This window comes from Mustela nivalis (genome assembly GCF_964662115.1).
Source record: "Mustela nivalis genome assembly, chromosome: X".
Lineage (NCBI taxonomy): Eukaryota > Metazoa > Chordata > Mammalia > Carnivora > Mustelidae > Mustela > Mustela nivalis.
The window spans coordinates 125,922,902-125,948,703 of NC_139040.1; the positions used below are offsets into that span (position 1 = coordinate 125,922,902).

The 25,802-nt window shown below is 46.0% G+C and overlaps 1 protein-coding gene across 7 annotated transcripts in view; it reads left to right on the forward strand.

Annotated features, from left to right (window-relative positions):
- The window catches only part of ARHGAP6 (Rho GTPase activating protein 6), a 475,091-nt gene that overhangs the window by 445,071 nt on the left and 4,218 nt on the right, over positions 1 to 25,802 (forward strand). For all 7 annotated transcript variants that reach the window (XM_082717092.1, XM_082717091.1, XM_082717097.1 and 4 more), the window contains exons 10-11: positions 11,917 to 12,014; positions 22,922 to 23,190. In XM_082717092.1, the coding sequence (XP_082573218.1) occupies positions 11,917 to 12,014; positions 22,922 to 23,190 (367 nt within the window). The remainder of the gene's footprint in view (positions 1 to 11,916; positions 12,015 to 22,921; positions 23,191 to 25,802) is intronic.

A 25,802-nucleotide genomic window follows, 5' to 3' on the forward strand; every position in this document is an offset into this window, starting at 1 on the left:
GCGTGTCAGTTCCCTCTTTTGCAGCCCCTTAGTATTGTGTCTGCATTGATCAAATGCACTGCGTGAGATTTACTTCCACGCCTATGGTATTTTTATCAGTTTGAGAGCCGGTGCTTTACACTCTGCCCTCTGCGTCTTACCTGTGTGATCATGACCAAGGACTTCAGTGCTCAGCAAACATCGATTTTGGCTTTTGTGAAATGGAAAGGTTAAAAGTACACCCTATTTCCCAGGGTGCTTCCCAGAGTCATTTGATACGTGAAAGCTTTCTGCAGGCTCTAAGAGTCTATGTTAATGTTCATTAAGAATCTCGTTGGTTGGGCAACATGAGCTGGTCCAAATCTCAGGACTTCAGCACAAACAGACGTCAAGATCTTGTTGATGTGAAGTGTAATCAGACGCGTGTCAGACAACTTTGCAGCTAATGATTTAGGGTCTTGAACTCCTGGCATCTTGAGATGCTGTGATCCCCTAGGATGTTACGGGCCGTACCTAGAAGGGCATCCATCACATCCACTCAAATCCCACTACACAGGCCATGCTTAACGACAAGGGAAGCTGGGAAAACGGATTCCTGCCGGATGCTCAGGAAGAAGAGAAAGTGGATTTACACACAGTGCGAAAGTGCACTGAGGTAGAATGGTGTCTTGCTCCCCTCTGAGTCTCTGAAGCGCTGTTCTGTTTGCAAACAATGAACTCTCAAAAAATATGGAATTAGTCATTGCCTGTGTGTAAGTTTCACACTTCAGCCAAAACCCTCATAATTAACTATATATTAAGATGAATCAAATAACTGAACGTTTCACCATTTTCTTCAAGTTTTAAGTCTCATGTCATCTTGCCAAGTAGCATTGGCATGACTTCATGCTCTCTGGATTTTTTTTTTTAACAAAATAATACCTCTCACCAATCTGAATTCTGTTCTGTAAATTCCATATTCTAAGCAAAGTTCTTTAGATGAGACCACAAATCATCAGGCATTTCTTTTCCATGCGGATACCAACACAACCTTTCCTGGCCGCCGTTTCCTGCTGCCCGGACTATGGAAAACAGCAGAAGAACATCAATCCATCGGTTCCACCTTTTCCAGCATTTTCCTCGCTTGCTCTTCTTGGGAGATGTTGATGCCCGGGGTCTCTGGGCTCGTTGCTTACATTTGTGCTCCACAACCCAACTGTGGTCTGTACTTCTCAGGGAAGCCTTTCCTGGCCACCTGGTCTAAAATACAGCCCCACCGCCACCTGCATGTGCACACCCCCTCACTTCCTAGTCCCTCTCCCTGCTTTTTCCCCATGGCACTCATCACTACGAATACAGGATTTTACTAAGTTCTCTCGTTTGTTGTGTATTTCCCCACTGGAATGAGAGCTCTGCGACAGGATGAATTTGTGCCCGTTTCCACCTACTTTTTTCACTGCATCCCCCTGTGCCTGGCACATGGTAGAAACACAAAAGCTATTGGTTGAATGAATGAATGAATTGGTGGTAGTTCTGGAACATACGATTTCCGTATTGTTAATTTTTACTCTGTATACATATGAAAAAGTTTAGACATGGAGGAATTAAGGATGCCTTTCCAGAGTAAGTTAAAATTAATACAAGCATTCTTGATTTCCTAGACATATAATGGGAATTACATATGGAAGGGACAAAAGGGAGGAGAGGTGAGATGAAGATCCCAAGCCAAGGTCAGTAAAAAGCAAACCGGCTCTGGAATCAGGAAGCTTTGCTCTAGTCCTTTCTTTGCTCCCCATCAACTTTCTGAGATGCCTGCTTCTTTAGGTATCAGAGGGCAAGGTTAGAACAAATGAAAACCAAGTTCCCTTCTAGTTCTAAAATCTACACGGTCCTGTGCCCTCGCCCTGACTTTACCTCTTTTATTTCTAGAAAGCACAAAAGAAAATGAACCTTATCACACTGGTGGGTTCTCTTGGCATATTTGGCATCTCAGAATCTAGTTGGTTATCCTCAAGCTTCTGGCTAATTGGCAAAGCCGGTCAGTGTGGGTGGACAAAAATTCAGTGGTGTATGTCGCTGTTTCATTTTGTTTCTTAAAGAAGCTTTCAGAGTGAGCACAATAATCCCAAGCAAGGATGGCCGAAGCCCAGCGGTGAAAGGCTGTTAGCCATCATGCCATTTCATGGATTTGTGGAGAGGCAGTGTTGATGAGCTCCGAAAGGGAGACCTTGCTCCCCACTGGCATTAGAAAGGCAGACTTGTCAGGAAAGTTGAATGGATGGAGGCAGAATGGATGGAGTGGTCATGCAAATCCCCAGAGGCCTGGCGACCACTCAGACATTTGTTCTGAGTATTAATAATGTCCTCCATGTCCTAGTGTAGAGACTGCCTCTCCCATGCAAGAGAGGCATCGGACTTAGTGAGAGAGGCCCGATAAGAGCCTGACTTTGTCCCGTCATCAGGAGAGGGGCCTACATTCAGAGGCTGGCGCAGGCTTTGAGAGGCTGGCTAGGATAGGCTTTCACACTGGTTGTTTGCTTTTCAGCCACTGGGTTGGAAATCCTAGGGCTGGAGACAGGTCCTGATAACAGCCCTTGTGATTCCTCTGTGGAAAACTGACGCAGCAGATTATAAGTCCCTCTCAAGCTTGAGCTTGCAGCAGAGGAGCAAGGAAACCACATCTTGGGAAACCCCCAAGGTGCAGGAAAGACCATGAGCTCTGGAACACACTTGCAGAGTTCACATCCTTGTTCAGCCATGTATTTGCTATGGGACCTTGGGCCCATACTCCGCTTCCATGAGCCTTGAGTTTCCTGTTGTACCAAAATGAGATGAAGTTATCTCCTCTTTAGGATTATTTCGAGAATAAGAAGTAACATTTTAAGGTCCTTGGGACAAGAACTGACATATACTAAGCACACAGAAAAGATCGCTGGTGTTACTGCGTGAAATTGATAAGAAGCTCCCCTCTCACGCACTCCCAAACACGTGGGCTGTGCGGGGACGCCCCCCGCGCGCGCTCTGTCCCAGCGCCTCACGCCTCCCTCCTTCCCCACTGTTCGGTTTGCTCTCACCCTTCAGCTCACTGTGTAATAAATATATTTCCTTAGGATACAGATTGAAACCTAATAGAATGTAAACTTGAGGACAGGGAATTTCACCTGGTTTATACAGTTCGCCGATGTCCCATAGAGCAAACGGGTGCCCAGTAATGATGTGTTGAAATGCATTCCTGTTTGTTTGTGCTTGGTTCCGCGCCCATGCCCCTTACTCCCTCACCTCTAAATCCTGCCCCTGCATTTCTGCTATCAACAGTTTCAAAACCAGATAACATAAAATGATATGCGCGGGGAACGCTGGAAATAAAAGAAAAGGTTCCTGCCTATCTAGAAACCCTCCCCGGTATCACTGTAAGGTAGAAAACATTCCCCGACGAAACCGTTAGCGGGCGCGTTGTCCCGCAAGCTGTTGCTTCCGTAACTGCTGTTGGCAATGCCAGAGAAAGCTCATCGTTGCTCCTGGAATTAATAAGAGCTTCAGAGCAGAGTGGAGAAAACTGTCAGCTCGTTCTGAGGGCCGATTCTAAATGATCCCTACCAGGGTTCCTTTTTTGGAGAGAGGGAAAGAGGAGAAGGCGCTACCCTTCCAGGCTGATGAACAGCCCGGGGTGCACTGGAGACGTGGGAACGCCGGCGAGCTCCCAGCCCGCCCGGTCGTTAGCCCGAGCTGGGGACCAGCACCGCGCACATGGGAATTTTCATGAGAACCACTGGGAGCAGGGGTCAGAGGCCGACGTGAGGATTCCAAGCTCAGAAGCCAAGCTTCGCTCCATGTTCCCTTCATTCTCTGACACAAACTGCAGGTTCTTAAAACGGCTTTTGCATGCCAAATCAAAGGAAGTCAAGCCATGATCCAGGTCCTGGCACAAGGAAGCAGCCGCTACCAACATAGCCAGATCATTATATATCATGTCCATTTCCTTTGTTTATATAATCGCTGTTTTTTAAAAGGACCACTGTTTATGGACCAGGGGTCGGGCCGGTCGTGATGAACACCACCAGCTCATCTAAATGTCACCACCGTGTCGTGAGAGCAAGCCAAGGTAGTTTGCCCAAGTGATGCAGCAACTGAGTGAATTATTTCTACAGCATGATGCCTCCCCACCCAGAAGACAAGGTGCTTGAATGTGGTGTCTCGACTATGGAGTCTATTTGCGGGGGAGAAAGAGACTGTGTTAGCCAGTTTGAAAATGGGGAGCAAAGATGGCATTAGCCAGCATTCATCTCTCTGGACTAACCCTAACACTGACCCGCTTGATGTTCAGGCCAGCGGGTGGCTACGTGTTCCCGCGAAAGCCTGCTCACCTCGTCCCTGCCCGCAGCGACAGAACGCAGGTGTGCTGGTGACACAGGCAGAGAGGGGCAGAAGCAGGCGCCTGTGCAGTGTCTACCGCCTTCAGCCTGACGCGGTGGAGTGAGGACTGCTCGCTTTTTCTTCGTCTTCCTTCCTCCCGTTTTCCTCCAACCACAGCTCTGCGAGTCCTGGGCTCCTTGACTGTATCTGTTCCCTCACGTGCCCCGGTTGCCAGACACGCTGCCTGGCACGTATCAGGCCCTTGAGAAAAGTGTGTTGAATTTCATGCTTACCGACCCTCCGATACACCCAGAGCCCCTTCCCATAATGTGAAGCCATCCTCGGCAACAGTCACATGGAAGGTTCTAGGCTGGGCCTCCTCATGTTTGAGCTTATACTCCCGTGAGCAACCCAAGAAATTAGTGATTTCTGTCAACACGTGTGTTGAGTTATAGAAATGTCATCATGACTTCCGGTGCCACTTGCTTTGGCTGGAAAGTGGTAGAGTTTGCAATGCTGAAGCCTCCTTCCTGGTCCTCTGCAAGGGGATGGGTTGGTATGGAACACTTGGAGGAACTAACGTTTGTAAATGGAGAAAACTTGAGCCATTTTGCCCTCTCTCTGCATTATAGAATAAGCTACACCGTTAAGTGTTACACCCTAGGCGACCGTTCAAGGTTTCATTTTTAATTTGATAGGGTGGATTTTTATTGTGACAGTTTTATTCCTTCGTATGTGCAGTGCTTACATTTTTTCTCTGAAGCAGGAGCGTCCAAAGTTCTTTTGATTTTTGAAATAGCATTCTGCTTTGAAGGAACACATGAAAATCTAAGGAGTTGAGTCTCCAGATAAACACAGCCATAAATGGTACCCTTGGAAAATATCTAAACTTACTACATAGTTGACCAAAACCCAGTAGAGATTTTGATGTGAGACAATAAATTGTAAGTGAAGAAGGCGCTGGGGCTAGGTTTTGTTTCTTTACTCCGATGTGCAGAATTGGTTGATTTTTTTTAAACTAGTGTGTTTTTCACAGTCCTCCTTAGTTTCTATTTTGCTATGTACAGAATCCCAGAAGAAAAAAGATAAAATGTGTTTGGTTATGGAGTCATACTTTTCGGTTTTTTCTCTTTTTTTAAGTAATCTCTATGCCCAACATGGGGCTCAAACTCATGACCCTGAGATCAAGAATCACATGCTCCCCTGACTGAACCAGCCAAGCTCCCCTCATTTCTCATTTTTTAAAAAAGATTTTATGTATTATGTATGTATGTATTTATTTATTTGACAGAGAGAGAATGCACACGTGAGTTGTGGGGGTTGGGGCAGAGGCAGAGGGAAAGGGAGGGAGAGGTCGGGAAAAAAAATCTCAAAGCAAACTCCACACGGAGCTGGGACCCCCAATGCAGGGCTTGATCTCACAGCCCTGAGATCATGACCTGAGCTGAAACCAAGAGGAGGTTAACCCACCAAGCCACCCAGGTACCCCTCATTTTTCATTTTTCTATTAATGAGACAATAGTTTATGAACATGTCAGAAAATTTCTGATGATCCTCAGTTGGGAAAGGAAATTTATTTTCCAACTCTAAAAATTAATAGGAAGGAGATTTTGCTAGAGTGTGACACTGGCACTGTTTATAAGCACAGAGAAGCATCTACGCAAAGTTAGCAGAACCAGTGTACATATGCCATGAAGACCAGTAATTCTGGGTTCTTCTTGATTATTATTTGTCGCCATTCTGACATTTTTTTGAGCACCCATTGGGTAGGAAAGTGCCCCTAGCTTGTGTTCTAGAAGAATACAGTTTTGACCTGTGAGAGTAAGTGAGTGAAGGGTCATTGGTGTGCAGGTAAGAGCTTCCGGAGAGAAAAGAGCAGGGAGCAAAGAGAAAGAAGAGGCATAATGGAGAAAGCATTTGACTGCTGGGAGGAGAAAACTCAACTGCTGATGGCTGCAAACAGCAGGATTATTACATCACAGAAACAGCCTGAGGGGCGGGTCTTTAGTGGCTCACCTGCACTTCAGCTTCAAGACACTCCAGTTATCTCCAGCATCTCTTGCCGCCATTGTCACATCCACTGATGAGAAGAAAGGTTTCAGGACCCCCATGAGGGCACCCGGGCCAGGATTGGCCCTCGTGAGCTTGCCCGTGCTGCGAAAGAGGCTAGCTGACGGAGAACTACAACCTTGGGAGCCCCTATCACTTCTGGGCAGACAAGTCAGATCGCCCCTGCCCTCTGGCAATTTACCTTCCACGCATGTGATCAACGGAAGACTTGGGGTCTGGCGGAAGAGAAGGAACCAGAAGGGGGAAGCTACATGGGGTTGGTCAAGACCGTTACAGCTGAGGGGCCAAGAGATCACAAACTTCAACTCTAGAAATTCAGGCAGAGGTCAGGAGCAGAGACATATTAAGAGGATATCCCACAGCTTAGCTACCCACCCAAAGTCTTAAGCAAAGGAGAAGAGAGTGATGCTTCTCTAGGAGCGCACAGGATAAGAGGCAGAGATGGATGACTGAGTCAAGAAAAAAGTTGTGGAATAAATATTGGCCATCTCCATGTTATCTGCTTTTATTTGGTTCTTAAAAGTATTTGATTTATTAATTATTTTGTCTATTTCTAACAAAATTTCTTATTCTGAACCTCTTTGCAATTGGTAAGGTACTTTCAAAACTGTTGGTCCTTTTGATCCTCATCACGCTTAAATAAAGGTAAATGGGACAGATAGGATATGCCTGGATTTTCAGATGCAGGAACAGAATCCTAAAGAAGACTGTTGATGTATCCAAGTTTACATTAAGGAATTATAAGCAGCAAAGCTGATAAAACCTGGACCTCGGGGGCTATCGACTCTTAATCAGAAATTCTTCTGACAGCATCCTGATTCCCACAGAGGAACATATATAGGAATGATGTGTCTGGATATTTCTGACTTACCGTAAGCTCCTGTTTCCTATCAGTTCATTCCCTTGACTTGTGTTTTCTCTGTTACATACCTAACTTCACAGAAAATGAATGTTCATCCAATTGAACTGAGCCAGTAGTTTGAAATTTGTATTAAGTAATAGGAAATGAAACATGCAAATAGAGACAAAGATTGGAAGGATTGTTGGGGAGACAGCACTGAAAGCCGTTATACGAATATTACAAGTCAGTTCTAGGCATCGTTTCAAATTCTCTACTCTCATTTTCCCACTGGCCCCAATTTTCTGTACCATTCCTTAACAAACAAACAAATGTGGTTTTATCATATGAATTTTTAAAGCTGCTTTAAGTCATTTTGTAACAAGATGGGATATAAATAAACTAATTAAAAGAAATGGATTATGTACACTGGAGTCAGTCTTAGCTAATACAGAGGAAAATATTACCTACCCTTCCTGTAGTACATGGATCCACATTTTGAAGCTATAGCTTTAAACTTATTTTTAAAGAGCGTTTCCAAACCAGAATGGCATTATGGGCCTTTTAAAAAGAAACTATAGATAGATTTATAGCCCTGGCCCTTTCTATTTGCATTTGTTAGCAAGTAAAAGTCATGTATGCTACATAAAATAAACCTCAATGATTATAATTGGTTGGGAACCGAGCCGAGTCGAGAGAGTTAAAAACTCTGAATTATGGAATAATGTAACAGAACATTATGGAATGTTATGTTTTAAATAATGATACTTCCTGTAACCTATTCTAATAGTGTACCCAAGTTAATAATTTATTGTTAGACACACTGTCTACTCTCACAGAATTAATACCATGATACCCCACTCCAAAGGATACGCATGAGGGTTGTTTATTCTTCAGTGGGAATGGATTAGTGTTTGGAACAAAATTTTTTATTACGTGTCTAAGCATAGAAAATTTTAAATTAAACTAACTGGATGAAAAACAAATATTTTTCCTCATTTGCTCATGGAAGTTTCTTTTACAAAGTGTTCAGGATATACGTTTTTGGCTTATATTATTTTTTGCTTTCTGTTCATTTTTCACAAATGAGTTCTCTCCTCATTTTTACCCTTCAGGCATTGCTTTTTTTTTTTTTTTTTTTTTTTTTTTTTTTTTTTTTTACGGATTGGTACAATAGTGTGTATCTGTTGGGTCGTGTTGCTCAAAAAAATAAAAATTATCACTCCTTTGATGTTCAATTTAGTCAACAAAGTAGAGAATCGAAACCCTTAGCCTTGACCTAAAAACCCTGCCCCTTCTCTTCTCCTTCCCATTCTCATTCCCGGGGCCGCTGGATTTGGGCACAGAGCTTTAAATGCCATCTATATGCGTCTCCCAAATTTCTCTGTCCAGCCCAATCCTCTCTCTTGAACCCCAGAGCCTTATTCCCAGTTGCCTCCTACATCTCTCTTTCATTTGGATGTCCCCCAGGCTCCCCGCTCCCTTACCCTAGCGAAGCCACCCTCCCAGCTGTGACCTTCCACCTCCTCCACCTGCAGCTTCTCTGTACAGGTCAGTGTTAGGGGCAACCCCGTGCCTCCAGGTGCCTGCTGGCTCCAAACGTTGAAGCCATCTTTCCTCTTCTCCTCCTCCCTCTCCCTCTTTCTTTCTCTCTCCAGCCAGCAGATTAGCTAACTCGATCATGTCTATCTTCACTGTCTCCAGGATGCACAGATACCTCATTGGCTCACCAGCCTGGTCCAGCCCTCTGCCATCTGTCTTCTGGACATAGCAGCAGCCCCTCTTGGCGCTCCCCGCATCACCCCTTGCTTCCCTGCGATCTGCTATCAGTGCAGCAGCCAGCGATGCCAATTCACGTTAGTCTTCAGCTCAAAACCCCCCAGTGGCTCCCCAGCCACCTAGATTGAGAGCAGATGTCCTTATCCTGACCCGTAAGACTCCACAACATCTGGCTTTGGCTACCCGACCCACTTCCTACTGCTCGCCTCCTTCCTCATTCCTTCCAGCCTCATTGGCCTCCTCTCTGCTCCTGACTCATGAGCTTGCTGATTTTTGCTTCCTTCTGCTTGGAATTATTTTCTCCAGGTCCTTCATCAACTTCAGTTCTCTGTTCAAGTGGCAGTTGCTCCGTGACCTGCCATCCTACTTAAATGGCACTTTCCTCCCCTGCCCCCTCCCCCCAATCACAGTCCTTTGCCCCTTCTCTGTTTTGTTCATCTCCATCTCCGTGTGATCCGCGCTATGTTTGCTTTGCTTATTTGTTTAATGCCAGTCTTCCCATAGCGATTGTCAGTTTCAAGGACACAAGGGTTCTCGTCTGTTTGGTTTATAGCTGAATCCCCACATCCAGTGCCTGGCAGTCGATAAGCAGTCACCAAATATTTATGTAATGAATGAAAGGAATGAGGTGGGAAAAGGGCAGAGTGAGAAGCTCAGTGGTTGCTGAAGTAGAGAGCAGGAGAGGGTGGCCACCAGGGGACAAGATGGCGAGTGGGGGGCTTCCACTGTAGGGATAAAAAGGTTTCTGAGAAAACGTCTTGATCAGGGCACTCGAACAACCACGGAGAGAAGAAATTAGACACTGGTGGTGAAGGAAATAGCCAGTGTCCAAGTTAGCAAGCAGTTGCATCAAAGGCCCATGAAGGATGTGTCTTTCTTTTCAACCAAAATATCAAAGTAGTTTAAGGAATTTGAGGTCCACAGGCAAACACGGCCTCAGGCATAGGTTTACCTAGGACTCATGCTATCCAGAGATCCTTTCCTTTACTTGCTGTAGTTTCTTCCAGCGTCAGCACAATCCTCAGGCCCCCATGTGGCTTCCGGCCCTGTGTTGTCTCTTCTCAGATGCCTCAGGGACACTCCCCCAGCTCTTCATGACCTTGAATGGAGTCCCATGCCCATGGCACAGGCAGCGCCGGGAATCTGGGAGGGGCATGATGGCAGCCTTAGACCAGCTTACACATCACCCTTGAGCTAAGGGTTGGGGAGCACTTGATTCTTCAGAGGGAACTTGGGGCAGAACTGTTACAACAAGAGGGAAATGGAAGCTGGTAATGGCCAACAGATGCCACTACAAAGGGGTAACAAGGGCTTGAACTTGGATCAGTGTGGTCGGAGTGGAAGATAGAGGAAAGAAGGAACAAGCCTCCCAGAGTTGAAGTCAAGTAGGTCTCCCGGTTCTGAACAGGGAGGGGAGAGGACACAGAGAAGCTTGAATGCAACCCAGACTTTGAGTTTATGTGAGTAGGGTTTGGCAATGTCATTAATGAAGACACAGGATTAAGTGGGAGGAGCAGATTTATGGGGGAAGGAAAGTTTTGTTGTTGCTTTCTCATCCCTGTTTTTATTAATAAAATTGTTTCCAGCTTCTCAGAGCTCAAGAAGAATTGAGTTCTGCAAGAGGCAGGAGGCAGATTCTTCTACCTGCCGCTTATTCTCTGAAGACTTGTCCCTGCATGTTTTAAGAGCCTGGTCTCCGAGCCCTTCTGCGAGAGAATCAGACACAAATGTTGTTTCCTCTCAATAATTGGAATTTCCTTTACTTGCGCTACCAGCATCTGTAGAGTAGAAAGCCTGTTGGAGCTGAATTCAGTCTTTTCTCATAGAACATTTTCACACAATATTGTGGCTCAGGATTATGAGGCCATCTTCTAATATGCTGTGGGTGAGCCTAGGGAAACGTGACACTCAGCTCCAAAACTCAAGCAAATGCCTTGTCAAATGCTGAAGCGAGAAACCTTTTTCATTGTCGTTGGAGCAGGACGCACGGACAGAGTGAGGGCGAGCACCCAGTGATCAACTGACATGGGCAAATACAGTAGTCAGCAAGTTTTTTCAAACATTGACTACCGGCTACTGTTCTAAGTTTGCAATGGGTACTAAGTCATTGGATCACCACAGCGACCCCTTGTGGTGAGGCCTATCATTCTCTCCACTTTACAGATGAGGAAACTGAGACCAAAAAAGGTCACATGCCTTGCCGAAGGTCCTACAGCTAATAAATGGAATGGGGACTCAAACACAGTCCGGCTCAAGGGCCTGTTCTCTTTTTTTTCTTTTTTAAGAGACAGAGAGGGGAGTGCGTGGTGCAGAGGGGGAGGGGGAGAGAGAATCTTAAGCAGGCTCCACCCCCAATGCGGAGCCTGACATGGGCCTCGATCTCACGACCCTGAGAGCATGACCTGAGCCAAATTCAAGAGTTGAACGCTTAACCGAATGAGCCATCCAGGCATCCCAAGGGCCTGTCCTCTTAATAAACTAATCTTATGTTCCAGAACTGCCCAAGACAGTTATAATTTATGCCTGTCGTCTTAGCTTAATTATAAATAGGAACTCTAGAAAGTGTCCCCATTTGGACAGTAAATTATGAACACTGCCCCTCGTAACCATGATATTTTGCTTATTCAAAGCCAGGAAAACCTCATCTGAGCAATAGAGGTATCAAGTGATTAGGCTACCTCTCCGGTCAGAAGAGGGTGACAGTTCGGACTGAATATGACGTTTTGGTCATTATCCACTTTTTCCTGAGAATTAAAATGGTTGAATGAGTTGGTGTAAGTTTGATTTTAACTGGCAAATCACTCGGTCCTGTTACGACTTTTAAGACTCTGATTTATGTTACCGTAGAGTTGCCCATGACCATATTTTTCCTCTTCCCCGAATGGTTTGATTTATGCCTCAACATTTGGTCCCTCCAGGTTTCTCCAGATCTCCAGAACGAAGTCCTGATCAGCCTGTTGGAGACCGACCCCGACGTGGTGGACTATTTACTCAGAAGAAAGGCCTCCCAGTCCTCGTGAGTAGACCAGTTGCTCATCTTCTAAAGCTGCCATGGGGATTCCTCCTTTCATTTCTAACGAATTAGGGAAGTTTACATAATTCCACACAGGGTGACTGGAAGTGGACATTCGGCAACTTTCTGGCAAATCTTGTCAGTCCACCTGCCTGGAAAATGCTTCACGGTTCCTAATCCACTTATTGAACAACAAACTGGAGGTTTGTTGTTTCATTTTTGGCTTTTTCTAGCCCCCTGAGGTCCCTTTGACTGTGTTTAAGGGGTGGGGGGGACTAAATCCCTGGCAAGAAGCACAAAGGAGTCTGATGCACACCAGTGATCCTTCTTCTAGAATCCGGATTAGCTGTACTTCCTCCCGGGTCCCTTAGGCTGCACCTGGGTGCAGCTAACTTGTGTAACTTACTAGTCCAAGTGACATATCACCAAAACCACAAGACGATCCTCTACCAAAGCCTAGGTGCCCATTTGAAATTGGAGGGGCACGCCCTCCAGACTCTTCTGCTCTTTATAATGAGCATCCTTTTGGTAAAAATGCGTGCTGGGCTCCTCACACAGCCACGTTTGCAATGAATAAAATGCAAGCCGGGCTGTAGGCTGTGCTTAGCTGCCATTTTTCCCCGAAAGGAAGACCACTAGATTTTGCTTTATCCAGATTTTAGGATTAATCTCAAACATTTGGTACACAGGCAGCGTATATGGAGGTGCTGAACACTTGGCAAAGCCAGCGACAAGGGTATTATTGTGTTATTAACCAGAAGCGATGCTGCCACCGCGACGCCCAACCTTAAATTTGGCCGAAGAGTTGTTGTCCTCTCACGAAAGCGTCGTTTATGTCGTGCTTTTAATTTCCTGAATGTCAACAACTCTAAGACACATTTTGCCCCTTATTTTATCATCTCTGAAATTGAGAATCATCTTAGTAATCAATGACATGTCCTAATATAAATCACGGCATTTTTTGGTCTTTCTTAGCTGTACGTAGCGTAATGGTATGTGTTATCCCACGGTGTCTCAGAAATATTGATGCATGTTGAATTGTTCCTTTGTATCGATGTGGAACTGGAGAGACTGGTGTTCATTTGAAACTATTTCAGATATAAAATCTTATATTCTTTAGCGAAATGCAGTGAAAGGAATTCCACGTTGCTCAGGCCTCCTTCTTTCCTGCACCATTGCATGAGTAGCACCGTAAGACCCAGATTCCGTCCATTTCCCACAGAGCAGGAAAAATTTTAAGTGGTTCTTCTTTTCAAATGCACTTTTTCAAAAGTTCATCTTTGTGCCAATTATCATCAGACCAGATTCTGGTTCAAGTAAGGCGTTTCGCCTGGATTCTGGCCCTAAGAGCCACGAGTGAATAAGAATATGATCAAATTGTCTAAATGGGCTGACATTTTATGGTCTTGCTTTTCATTTCAGATAATTGGGCTCCCTTAAATTTTCCCAAGATTTCTAACTGTCGTCAAGGTATAAATTCTAGTTTAAACTAATGCAAATGGCTTCTCTTCATAGCAGATCTTCTATCACCAGAATTTTAATGAACTCACTTCTTTCCCTCCCCGTGCAAGAAGACAGACACAGTGGCATTTCTGTTTGTGAATCCCTTGTTAAGCTGCATTTATGACATTTTATGGGTATTCTGGGGAAAAGCTGGAAAACACACACCCGAAAAAAAACACTGGTGTTGACTTGCCAAATTTCCGCTTTGATATGGCATGTTGAAATACAGAAATATTGTGCTTTGAAGAATAGTTGATAGAAGTTATTTTTATGTGGTTTTCAGGTATGCTCCTTGCATATAAATACCAAGAAGGGAACCTTTTTTTGCTACTCTTAGGAAAAAGAAGGAGCTTACAAACTAAGATCATCCGGAGCTGTACAGTTGTCTAGCTTCTCCCATTCTCTATCCCTGTAAGATTAAGAATTGTAAGGTCAAAGCAACCTGGCCCTAGACCAGGGTCATAGGTCAGTGTCAGAACCTCAGGGGAAGGGAAGTGAGCTCCCAGGTGCTCTGTGGATGTCAGAGACTAGCATCATTGGACAGAAAACCTTTGGAGAAGACTTTGTCTGTTTTCCTCTAGGTACAGGCCACGGAGCAGCCAAGAAGGGTTGATAATGATGCCGTGAAGTAAAAATAAATAAATAAATACGTATTTAATTAAGTAAAAATACGTAAATAAATACGTATTTAATTTGAGTTGCTTTTGAGGCTTGAGAGTCCTACTCCTTGAGCTGTAGATAGTGTCTTCATACCTTACGCCCATGCTTTCTAAAGCTTGCTGTGTCTACAGATCACCAGGAGATCTTGTTAAAAACAAAAAACCCCTGTCAATCAGGAGGTCTGCGGCAGAGAGTCTGAAAATCTGCATTTCTAGCAAGCTCCTAGGTATTGCTGTGATGCTGCTGGTCCGTGATTCACACTTTGAGTAGCGGAAGTTTAAAATCTGAAGGCATGTTCTCGACTCCCAGAGCTTGCAGACTTGTTGAAGGAGGCCTTCGAGGATAAAAATAATATGAAGCCTGTTATTAAGTGTGTCTCAGAGGGCAGAGTGGTTTGTGCTGGGCCATTGGTTCTTAGACGTGAATCCCCTGGGGAGCTTGAAGAATGATCATGCCTGAGTGCCTCCCCTAGAGATTGTGATTCATTTGTTTTAGGGCACAGTGTGGACAGTAGGAATTGTTAAATCTCCCCGCCATGAGTGTACCGAGCAGCCCCAGGAAAGAACCTCCAGCTTAGACCCGCCATGTTAGATGTCACAGATTTGCCATCACCAATCACTTTATTTGAGGTGGGTGATTCTTGACATTGGAAGGGAGTCTTCATGTTGACAAAGGGAGGAAACCAGCACTCCAGACCAGGAGTTGGAGAAGAGAAAGAGATGTGACCTGTAGTCTCAGGGATGGCTTGTGAGAAGAGCAAGGATCTGCAGTGGATTTTGAAGACTGGAGAGGGGTCCACAGGCCCGGACGTCTGGGAAGCTTGAAGCAGGGCCTAGACAGAGTAATAACTGTGTCAGCTGGCCATGGGCACAATGAAGGTGTCGGCCAGCACAGAGGGCAGAAGTCCTTAAATGGCAGGCTTCGGGGTGGCACTAGTATTGAGAAGCAGTGGCCCCTGGTCCTGACCGATGACAGGGATGACAAATCACAAACTGCCAGACATTGCAGGCTGCATCGCTATGTCAGTTGCACGTCAGCTGCCCATCAGTAGCGCGCCCCTGCAGAGCTGAGCACGCTGCTTCTGGCGTTGGGATCCAGAATTCCTTTTCCACGGCTTTTTGAGCTGTGATCTCGGGTAAATAGATTCATCCCTCTCTGTCTCAGTTCCCTCACCTCAAACCAGAGATTAAAAAGCAGCACCAACTTTACAGAGTTTTTTTTTTGCTGTGAGAAGAGTATCCAGTCTCTAATAACTGCTTAACGGAGGTCAGTGATTTACTTACTATCATGTTATTTCGAACCTCACCATTTTGTTCATTTAAAACCACTTAGCAAAGACTTTGGAGTCACTACTTTCTACCTTTCTATGAAGGCAATATGACACAAGAGAACCTGTCCACCTTAAACTGTGGCAGTGTCTGAAGGCAAAACCCACCCGTACAGGCCTAGTCCCACTAGCAGCAGGAGGGTGGCATCGATTCTAGAACAGAGAGAGGGTGAGGACAAAAAGACACAGACGTGGGAAGGCGACCTGCTCGTGCGAGGCCGGGGAGAACTGGGGAGGATGGGAGGCCATCGCGCGTTTGCAGGAAGTGACGGAGAGGCCTGGACAAGCCATGCCACTGCGGTCACGGACAGAGTTCTTATTTTGAAGTTTTGGGTGAAGACTCAGCTACAAGGCGGAGAGTAGGGCTAAGAGAAGTAAAGACTATGGGGATTGGCGGGACAACCGCTGAGCGGGAAGCAGCGGTCGTCTGCTAAAGGCTGTCGTTAGCGGTTCAGGTCATCTCCTAAAACGCCCACCTGAGTGCAGTGATGCATGGTTGGTTTTCTTTGTGATTCTCCTCCGACCCTTCTGGTTTTTTCCTGAAGCTTCTGTTCTTTGCCATCAGTTTACATACCTAGATAAAGTGTTTGATTCCTGTGTCGCACATGGCAACAGCACAAGACTGAAGCGGGAGTGGAAACACGAGTTTTCTGAAGGGGGAGAACCAAGAACAAGAACATAGTTATGATAATTTCTGTCTTGAAAGAGCAAACAATTCGTGATATTTGGGAATTTAATGTTTTGTTTTCGTTTGACTTTTTCCTCTTGTGCGACAACAGAATCAGGGCAGCAGTGAGAGGAGGATTCGTTATTTTTTCTTGTGTTTGTCCACTGACATTTTTGGCTTCAACCAAAACGCAATACCAAAGGGAGATTAGAAGAGATTTATATTCCTGACAATGCAAGACTTCCAGTTTTTTTCATTGCTTGTCTGGAATATTTATTAGAGTCTATGCTCCTTTCTTCACACACACTCAAAATAGATCCCCCTCCCTTGATTTAGAGACGGAAGGCGATAGGGGATGAGAGCGCAAGGCAAATCCAAAAGGACAAGGCATGTTGAGCGCGGGTATTTGCAACAGAAGCAAGGCCCTGTGGCAGGGCGGGGAGTAGGTCGAGGAGAGTGAGGTGCTCATGTAGGTGCCAGAGGGAAAGGATCAAAATGAACAACGTTGACATGTCATATTTTTAAAAATCAAAGTTAGCACCAAAAATCTATGCTGAACAAAATCGTTCTAAAAATGTAAAAGACGAGTACGATGCCCAGCCATTCTGGAGCCTTCCTGTACGTCCTGTACGTCTCCCCCTGTCCTAAGGCAAAATGTATCCTCTGCCCTCCACGGAAACAAACTCATCAGTGATGCTTTGAAAATGTACTGCTTTGCTTATCTTATTTTTCAACCAAGAGAACTGCTGTGTTTGACAATTTCTCCTGACCAAGTAACAACCCTTAACTAAGTTAACCTGAACTAAATGATACAATTCTGTTTGGGCACGAAGGAAGCATCTAAACTGAATATAACTGTTATAAGTTCCAATGTGCCAGCTTAGGGATTTTCAGTAATTTTCAACTGCTTTAAATGTTCTGGGGAAAAGCCTAACCATTAAAAATTACATAAAGCCAGGTCTACCTATACAGTATACCCATGTGGTATACAAGGCTCGGTAGAGCATTTTCCTTCCTGTATTCTGGAAATACAGTCAAAGTACATTAAACTGCACTTGGGGAGAAAGCCAATACGGATGAACCAAACCTATAGGTGTACATTTGTGAATTTCATTGTATTTAATTCTGTTTGTGGCCTTCACACGGTTTTTACTGCATAATAAGTTTTTACATAGCAAAACTGGCGACCAGGTGATCAAAACCATGGAAGAAGACTCATGGCCATCTCGAAGGATAACATTTCAGAACTGAAAAGTAATTGTTTAATGAACTGGACTCTCCTCCCAGTGAATTAAAAAAGTCCACCTTCTCATTGATGGAGGAGTGTAAGGCTTTCTCATAATTTCAAGGCACCGTATTTAAATTATCCAATAAATATCCTGTAGATCATTTATTTTAACCTTTCAAAGACTGTCATGGAAAATGTCTTCTTCCACAAAACCATGGAGTGTTACAAGATGAATTGTAATTTTGATTTTCCTTTCACTAGGATTTGTAAAGTCAAAAAGTTCTCAGGAAATTTTAAGAGATAAGAAATCAGACGTCGTCAGTGTAGTGTGCCAGTCATGAATCCATTGACTGACAGTAACTATGGCCTCAACTGTCGTTCTGCTCCGACATCTTGGAAATTAATGAAGCATTAACACCTGTGTCCCCCACCCCCAACACACACGCTGTTCAAGAAAGCCTTTTCTTTTTTTCCAGCCAGTTTTAGGAAAAATGTATGTAGAATAGGGAATCCATAATGAAAAATTCCAAAAAGTCTTGAATGTGCCTTCTAGGAAAAGCCGATTCAAAATGGAGGGAGAATTTATCACATCATCTCTTTCTTCCAAAGTCTTTGTGGTTCACAGCTTCTTTATAAACTTGGAAAATATTAACTTGAACATGTTTTATCAGGCATACTGTACAAAGAGAGAATAAGGTCAGCATCGTTTTCTCTTCCCTGTCCTAAATGCCTTCATGGGCCGCGGCTATTAGGAGGGAATTCATAAGTGCTAAAAGGGAGGGGAGACGTTTCACCAAAGCCATGAGTAAGTCCTAATGTCCAGGGCGCTGACCTCATCTCCTGTGGGGAGTTTGGCTCCATCGTCAGCTTCTTCTTGGAAGGGGGCGCCTTTGTCTGCATAAGGGCTGCTTTGCAGAGCCGAGCATGACTCATGTGAAAATCCTCCATAAATCCAGAGCTGTCATGTCCGTGGATTCCATTCCCTGTACACCGAATCGTGTCTGAGACGGTCATGTGCTTTGCGTTCCAACAGACAGAGGTTTATCAGTTGAACGATAAAGGCAAGGATGAAGCCAACACAAGCTGGTCGTCTCCAAGGATGTTTCTCACTGGGGTGGCTCCGCAAGGGGCTGGGCCGACACACCCGGTGGTTGAACCCCAGTTTTCCATTTATCCGCAGAACAAGTTCTGTGCGGCCGGCAGCAGGGCAGGCCTGCCCACAGTGCCCTGCCGGCAGCGTCCTAACCCCCTGACCTGGAGGGACCAGCGAAGGGTGAGAAAGTGATTCGCTCTCCATGTCCATCTCATGCTTGTTTTGTTAGCTGAGACTGGCCACGCCAGTGTGGATGGTCCTGGGGTGTTCAGGTCTCATGGAGAAAAGCCCCCCATTCGCGGAGGCAAACCCTTGCCATCTGGTTACCTATCCACTCACCATTCCCGACCTCCCTCGGCTAAATTCCAAGACATAGAGAGCTCATTACCTGCCTCCAGACTATTCCTCATCTAGTGAATCACTATTTTCTGTAGAGAAACACAGATCTTTTATTACGTTGACTTGCAGCATTGAACTGAAAATTGTCTTCACAGAGTTGAACCATCCTCGAGGTGAATGTGAGTGAAGGCAGTGGTGGCCGCTTGTCCCGTCTTTCAGCGATACCCAAAATAGGGCTTCTGGTTTTGTTTCTAGGAGATTTAATGATAAAGCCATGGAATGCCACCCATTTTGTTTTTAACCTCGGAACTGCCTACGTTCTCAGTGACAGTCCCAAGAAGTGAATAAAATAGTTTGGTTTCGTTGACCAACTGGCAGGCTCCCATGCAGAAAGGCGGTTCTGGGATGTGGGTTCTTAGCCAAATGTGGCCACAGCCTGACGGACCTGGGCTGAGAAAGTGGAATGACAGATAGGAAATAGCTCCAGCATTTAAGAGGGTCATTAACTCAAGGTGTAACACATGGCATTTTCCTAGCGAGATTTAATAAGACTGCCGTTTTTCACATAAGTTTGAGAAGTGGCTCAAGCCCTACAGTCCCGGCTGCTAGAAAGACACACGATTGCCTCGTGTCTTTCGCTCACCTCTGGACCGTGATCAAGGACCAGGAGTGTTGTTGGCCGGCCATGCCGCCTGAGGTCGGGGTCAGCAGCAGCCCTCACCCTTCTTACAGGCCAAGGGGCTGTCTCACATCCATGCATTTCACGAGCCGCTTACCATGTGCTCGCAAACCATAGCCTCATCTGTCACTGAGCTGTGCCACGTGGCTGGGGGAGGAAGGCATCCCCTCTCTCCTGTCGCTCTGCTCCTGTCCCTGGCTGCAAGCCCAGCCACCCCAGCAGGGGGCGTTTCCTCTGGTTTGTCCCCTGATTGGTGCCCCAGACGTCGTCACTTTGGTGGCTTGACTTCAGAGAATGAACCAGAAGAGCAGAGAAAGGCAGGTTGGCCTCTCCTGCTCCCTCTCGCCTTAACGCGTTCGGACCCACAACCAAGCTACATTCAGTGACCTGGGTCCGGCGGACTGGAGCCTGTAGGGTGGGCACACACGCCCTTTCTTCACACCCCCGCATCCCCGCCGTCAGCCGGTGTTGAGGTTTGGGCCACTATCTGCGGTTTCCTTCCCGATTTGACTCAGTGGAGCCTTAGCCCGCTGTCCTCTCTATAGATGAGGGAGGGAAGGCAGGTTCCGCATGGACGTTCTCAAACTTGCCCGCGTAGCACACTTCCCCGGAGGGGTTTCTGAAGCACAGTTTGCCAGGCTGGCACCCAGATGCCCTTTCAACAGGCAAAGCCGGCTTCGCAGTCTGTGACCCGGGCAGGTGCACGGGACCCCCATGGACCAGAAGCCCGCATTTGGCTTGATGATCTGTGGTCACCACCTTGAAATTCTTAATAGTTCCCCCGGGGGTCCCAGCTGTTACAGCCAGTCCCTTCAGCAGGCCCTGAATAGAGCTAGAGAATTGGCTTTTCCAGCAAGTTCGCAGGTGGTGTTCCCCAAGGAGCAGAGGAAAGGGCCCCCTCGTCCTCTCCCGCCTCTCCCCCACCAGAGCCAGTCACAGGCATGAGCGTGGAAGGGAACTCGTGTGGCAGCTTCGATTATTTTTGTTACCGCTGTGATTGTTCTTTGTTTTACTGTGTTTGGGTGAAGCACATTCAATGTTCTCATGAAGCCTTTTCGGTACCCGCAATAATTCATGTGCGTGCGATTTCCTTGTCTGTACACCAGTCCACAAAGAGTTTGTGGAAGCAGCTTGCCGAAGTACGTGCGTGGAACAATGTCGTAGTGATTCGTCTGAGAGCCGAGGGAAAGGAAAGGGGCAGAGCGAGCGATAAGGGAAGATGAGGTTGGGGCGGGGGCGCCCCGCGGCGCCCACAGGCTTCCTGTGTCCCGACCCCCGAGCGGAGCCCGGCGCCTGGGAGCCCTTCGCAGCCTTTGCGGAGAGACGTGCATGACTTATGACGTCACACACGCTTCCCTGGGGGTGGGGGGGCGCCACCTACTTGCTCGGCAGGAGCCCAGATAGATGTTCCTGGTACTGAGACTCGAAACAGTTAGGGGACCTTTCTTTATGCACGTCACTACTAGCAGAATCTGCAACTTGTCACATTTTGCTGACTGTATTCTCTGTTTTTTAAGACAGATGAACGAGACATGACACAGAATAATTGGGGTCTCCGTGAGTGAAAATATCACCTTTCTGACATTTTTCCTCCCAGTGGGAGGGACCAAGAAAGCCTTCGTAGCCCTGATGGGTATTCTCTGTTGGCTAATGAATTGACTTGGCTCTCTTTGAAACCTCCCGTAAAGGAAGGCTTTCTGGCCCCGCTGGTACTGATAGAGTACCCTGACTTATTCTCGCCGAGTAGACAGAAGACATTTTCATTAATGACTGGAGAAAACCCGTCAACTAAACGGGGAGAACAAACGGAAAGGGGCCCAGTCATAGAATTTCTAGCCCTGGTCTGAACCCTGATTCTAAGCCAAGCAATCTGATCGACACATTCAGTTTTTCTTATTTTCATAGTAAAGTTTCCTCAAGCAGAGTCAAATTCATGACAGACAAGCGTCCATTTGTTTTGCTCTGTTTCCCCCGCTAGAATTAGGGAGGAACCCCCGCCCCTTGAATTAGAAGTGGAGGTTAAGTAGTCCCCCCCCCCAAAACACACACAACCCCTTCCAGCAGAAAATAGTAAGTTCTTTTGAGTTCTCCTTCATTCACTAGAGGCCTAACTAGTTTCTGGAAAAACATCTTCATGGTGGTTCTCTGGCTCTTTCCCAGAAGAGTGTCTGTCACCAGTTTAAAGAGGAGGCAGGGAAAGGACTTATTTATTCCATGTGGGTAAGAAATTGCCTCAGCAAAAAGTGCTCGGGCCCTGGCTACGTCAGTGACAGGCGAGGCATGTCACAGATGCTGAAATGCTTTTCTCCTGGACGCCAACCCCCGCTGGAAACCCGAGACGAAGCTAGGTCCCCTGTGAGTGCAGGTCCTCCATCGTCCGGGCTGCGTGCACACAGCCAGCTCGTTAGGAAAAGATTACTCAGGCATGTGTTTACCTTTAAGATCCCAGAGGATTTGTTTTGAGGAATTAAACCAGAAGAAAACAAGGACTAGTAAAGAGGAGTGAAGCAGGGTTGGCAGGGAGAGATGGAAGGGGGTTCTGGAACTTTTAATCATTCTGTGATCATTTCCCTTTAAGATGTCAGGGCCACTTGTTTTGAGGAAGGTAGAAAATACAGATGTTCCCAGGTAAGACTTCCAACACTCCTGATGTTCTCATTTTCCTGTTCCTCTCGCATTTTCACTGTTGTTTCTGTTGGTGTGACAGCCCATCCACATAGAAAACATCATGAACATGCTACTTAGCCTGTTTTATATCAGTTTAGGAAAGCACTAGAGCCTGGTAGAGTATTAAAATACAGTGAACTCTGGTGATGGTCATCTATTTATGTCGTTGGCCTGTACGTGAAACTGTTACTCCCCCCAGAAGCATCAGCACCACCATCACCATCGTCATCACAGGAAAGATGGATTTGCGCCCATGAAGTATTTGGGTGGGGGAGGAGACATTATCTATAAAGCCATCATGAACTTCTTGTACAGTTTCAATCATAGTTTTATTCGAATTATTTTTAAATTCAGGATATGGAGGAACGTAAGAGAGTTCTCTGCCAGTTTCGCCTTCCTTAACAGATAAGGAGCATCAGACTCTCATTTCCCAATGGCAGTGGGAGTAACGCAGCAGGCATTTCAGCGCTGCACAGTGAACACAGGGCTCCATGTCTGTCCCATCATCCCGCACCCCGCCCCGTTCCCCTGCCGACGGTGGGGTGTCACTGCCCTCTGCCGGCCGTGTCGTGGAAACGCTTTCACATTCTTGCTGTACAAGTCTTGGAACCTTGCTCCCAAGGTCTTTTGTTTTGGCCCCTGTGCCCATGCGTTCTCCGCCTGTCATTTGTGTAACGATCATATTGTTTGCGTCTGGTCGCTGAGTGTTAACACGCTCACACACTTGCCATTTTCTCCTTACACCAGAAGCCCTGACATGTTACGATCGGAAGTTTCCTTTTCTGTGGGAGGAAGGCACTCGTCCACCGACTCCAACAAGGCCTCCAGCGGAGACCTCTCCCCTTATGACAACAACTCCCCAGTGCTGTCTGCACGCTCCTTGCTGGCTATGCAAGAGGATGCGGCCCCGGGGGGCTCGGAGAAGCTTTACAAAGGGCCGGAGCAGTATGTGCTGGTGAGCCACTTGCCATCGTCGAAATCAAGGGAGAGTTCTCCTGGACCAAGGCTTGGCAAAGGTAACTGGCACCTGGCTGGCGCTGGCCAGATCAGTGACTCTCATTACAGGGGCATGGGAAGGGCTCTCGGACCTCCTCTTCGTCTCTTTCTTTTTCTTTCTTTCTTTCTATCTATCTATCTTTCTTTTTTTTTTTTCTTTCTTTCTTTTTTTTTAATAGCAGAGTAAGGGTTCCATGGTCAAATACATTTGGGGAATGCTGGGCTAACCAAGCTAATAGTTTCTCTATCGTACAATTTCTCAAACCCTGTAAAGTGCTAACGGGCACCATTAATTCGCACAATGGAAGGGACACTGTGGTTTGCAGTTTTTCCCGAATTTCTTTGACTACCGAATGTGTGGCTCTGTTCTTTCCCTCCACAGAATAATTCCTCAGTGCCAGGACTCAGCAGGGCAGTCTGAGAAATAAGTGGAAGACACAAATTCTTGCTCTCTTATCCTACACGTATCACTTAATCCAAAGAGACCCCCTGAAAGGGCTCTGGTTTTTGATGGGTTGGGTTTGTTTTTTTGGTTTTTTGAGTTTTTTTTTTTTTTTTTTTTTTTTTGGTGGTTTAAATCCTAGCACATTTATTTTTATTTTACAAATAGTCATGTCAAAAATAATTTTTAAAAATTGTAATGAAAACAGTAACCCATGTCCCCTTCAAGCATAAAATTTGTTTTTAAAATGTGAAACTTCATTTTTTCTAACCCTTGTCCAAATGCACCTCTAATTTGATATATTTGTTTTCAAAGCATAGCTACTTTTGAATTAAACTTATTCTACTTAAAATCGTATCATTAACATTTTCTATTTTGCTAATATTCTTCATGCCCACTGTATATTCCCATTAAATCGGTGTATTGTAGATTTCTAACTGTTCCCTTTCTAATGCATACAGATGAGCTCTCATTTTTGCTCTTAACAATTAGTGACAAATTTTCTATATGTGGTATTCTCTGCAATGACAAAAAGAGATTTTTGCTCTCATGAAAGGCATGGTATATTCGGGTTTCTTAGTACAAATTCAAGGGGACATGAATAGACAACTTACAACCAAGAAAGCTTGATTCTTTCTTCCCAGGATCCGTGTGTTTGCTTCATAGTTTCTTAGCACATTGGCTAAGATACACATTCACTCCGATTAGCAGGTGGACTAAAGCGCGTGTCCATGCTTTCTGTGCATTCATCTCAGCCAGCTCTAACACTGCCATCCTCAATTCTGTGTCCCCAGAGACATCTGACAATGTCGGGAGGTATTTGGGGTTGACACAGCCTAGGACGGGGTGCTTCTGCTGTGTAGATGGTGAAGCCCAGGGCTGCTGCTCAATATCCCATCTCACAGAACGGCCCCACACAGGGAAAGCTCTGGCCCCAAATATCACTGCAGCGGGGCTTAGCAATCCTGCCTAACTGCAACTTTCTCCCTGGAAATAACCGCACCCTGTGGGAACTTGAAACAGGTCGCCGGCACCTGGGTGGCTCAGTCAGCTAATCATCTGCCTTTGGGTCCTGGGATCGAGCCCCGAGTGAGTCTCCCTGCTCAGAGGAGAGCCTGCTTCTTCGCCTCCTTCTTCCTCCCCCTGCCCTCTGCTTGTGCTCGCTCTCTCTCTAATAAATAAATAAAATCTTAAAAAACAAAACAAAGCAAAAAGAAACAAGTCGCGTTAGGGGCGCCCGGGTGGCTCAGTCGTTAAGCATCTGCCTTTAGCTCAGGTCATGATCCCGGGGTCCTGGGATGGAGCCCTACTTTGGGTTCCCTGCTCATCAAGGAGCCTGCTTCTCCCTCTGCCTACCACTCCCCCTGCTTGTGCTCTCTCGTGCTTATTCACTCTCTCTCTGTCAAACAAATAAAATCTTTAAAAAAAGAAAGAAAGAAAGCAAGCAAGCAAGCAGTCATGTTAGAACCCTATGGGGGTAAGAGCCCTCGATCTGAATTCAGTAACCATCTTGGTACTTTGGATCTGCAGGATCTCGTGTGAAAGGCTGAGTTCTTTGGAGTCCCTGTTCTTCCTCGCATGAGAACTAGGAAACACAGCCGTATTAATTCATAGAGTTTAACCAGCTAATCCATGTAAAGTTCTCAACACAGACCGTGGCATGTAGGAAGCGCTCGATAGTCCCTCCCCGTACGCACGGGCTGTTCTTAGCCAGTTCCTTCTGCTGCCGGCCTCACCTCTAAAGCAGACTCAGGCCATGGCCTGGGAATTCAAGGAGAGCCTGGTAGACGTTTGCTTGGAGAAATACTTATAATCACATCCCAGGCTCTCACACACTCTCCCTCTTTCTCTGAAATAAATAACTAAAATTCTAAAAAAAAAAAAAAGATAGAAACAATGCACGCATTTATTATCTTACAGTTCGGGACCTCAGGAATCCAAAATGGCCCCACGGGGCTGCGTTCCTTGAGGACACTCTAAGAACCAATCTCTTTCCTTGCCTTTTTCCAGCTTCTAGGGGCCGCCTGTGTTCTTTGGTTCTTGGCGCTTCCTCCACCATTAAAGCCAGCGTTGTAAATCTTCTCTTCTGCCTCCCCCTTGTAAGGACCCTTGTCATTGCGTCGGACCCACCCAGATAAGCCAGGATCATCTTCTCGGCTCAAGACCCATCATTCCATCACATCTGTAAAG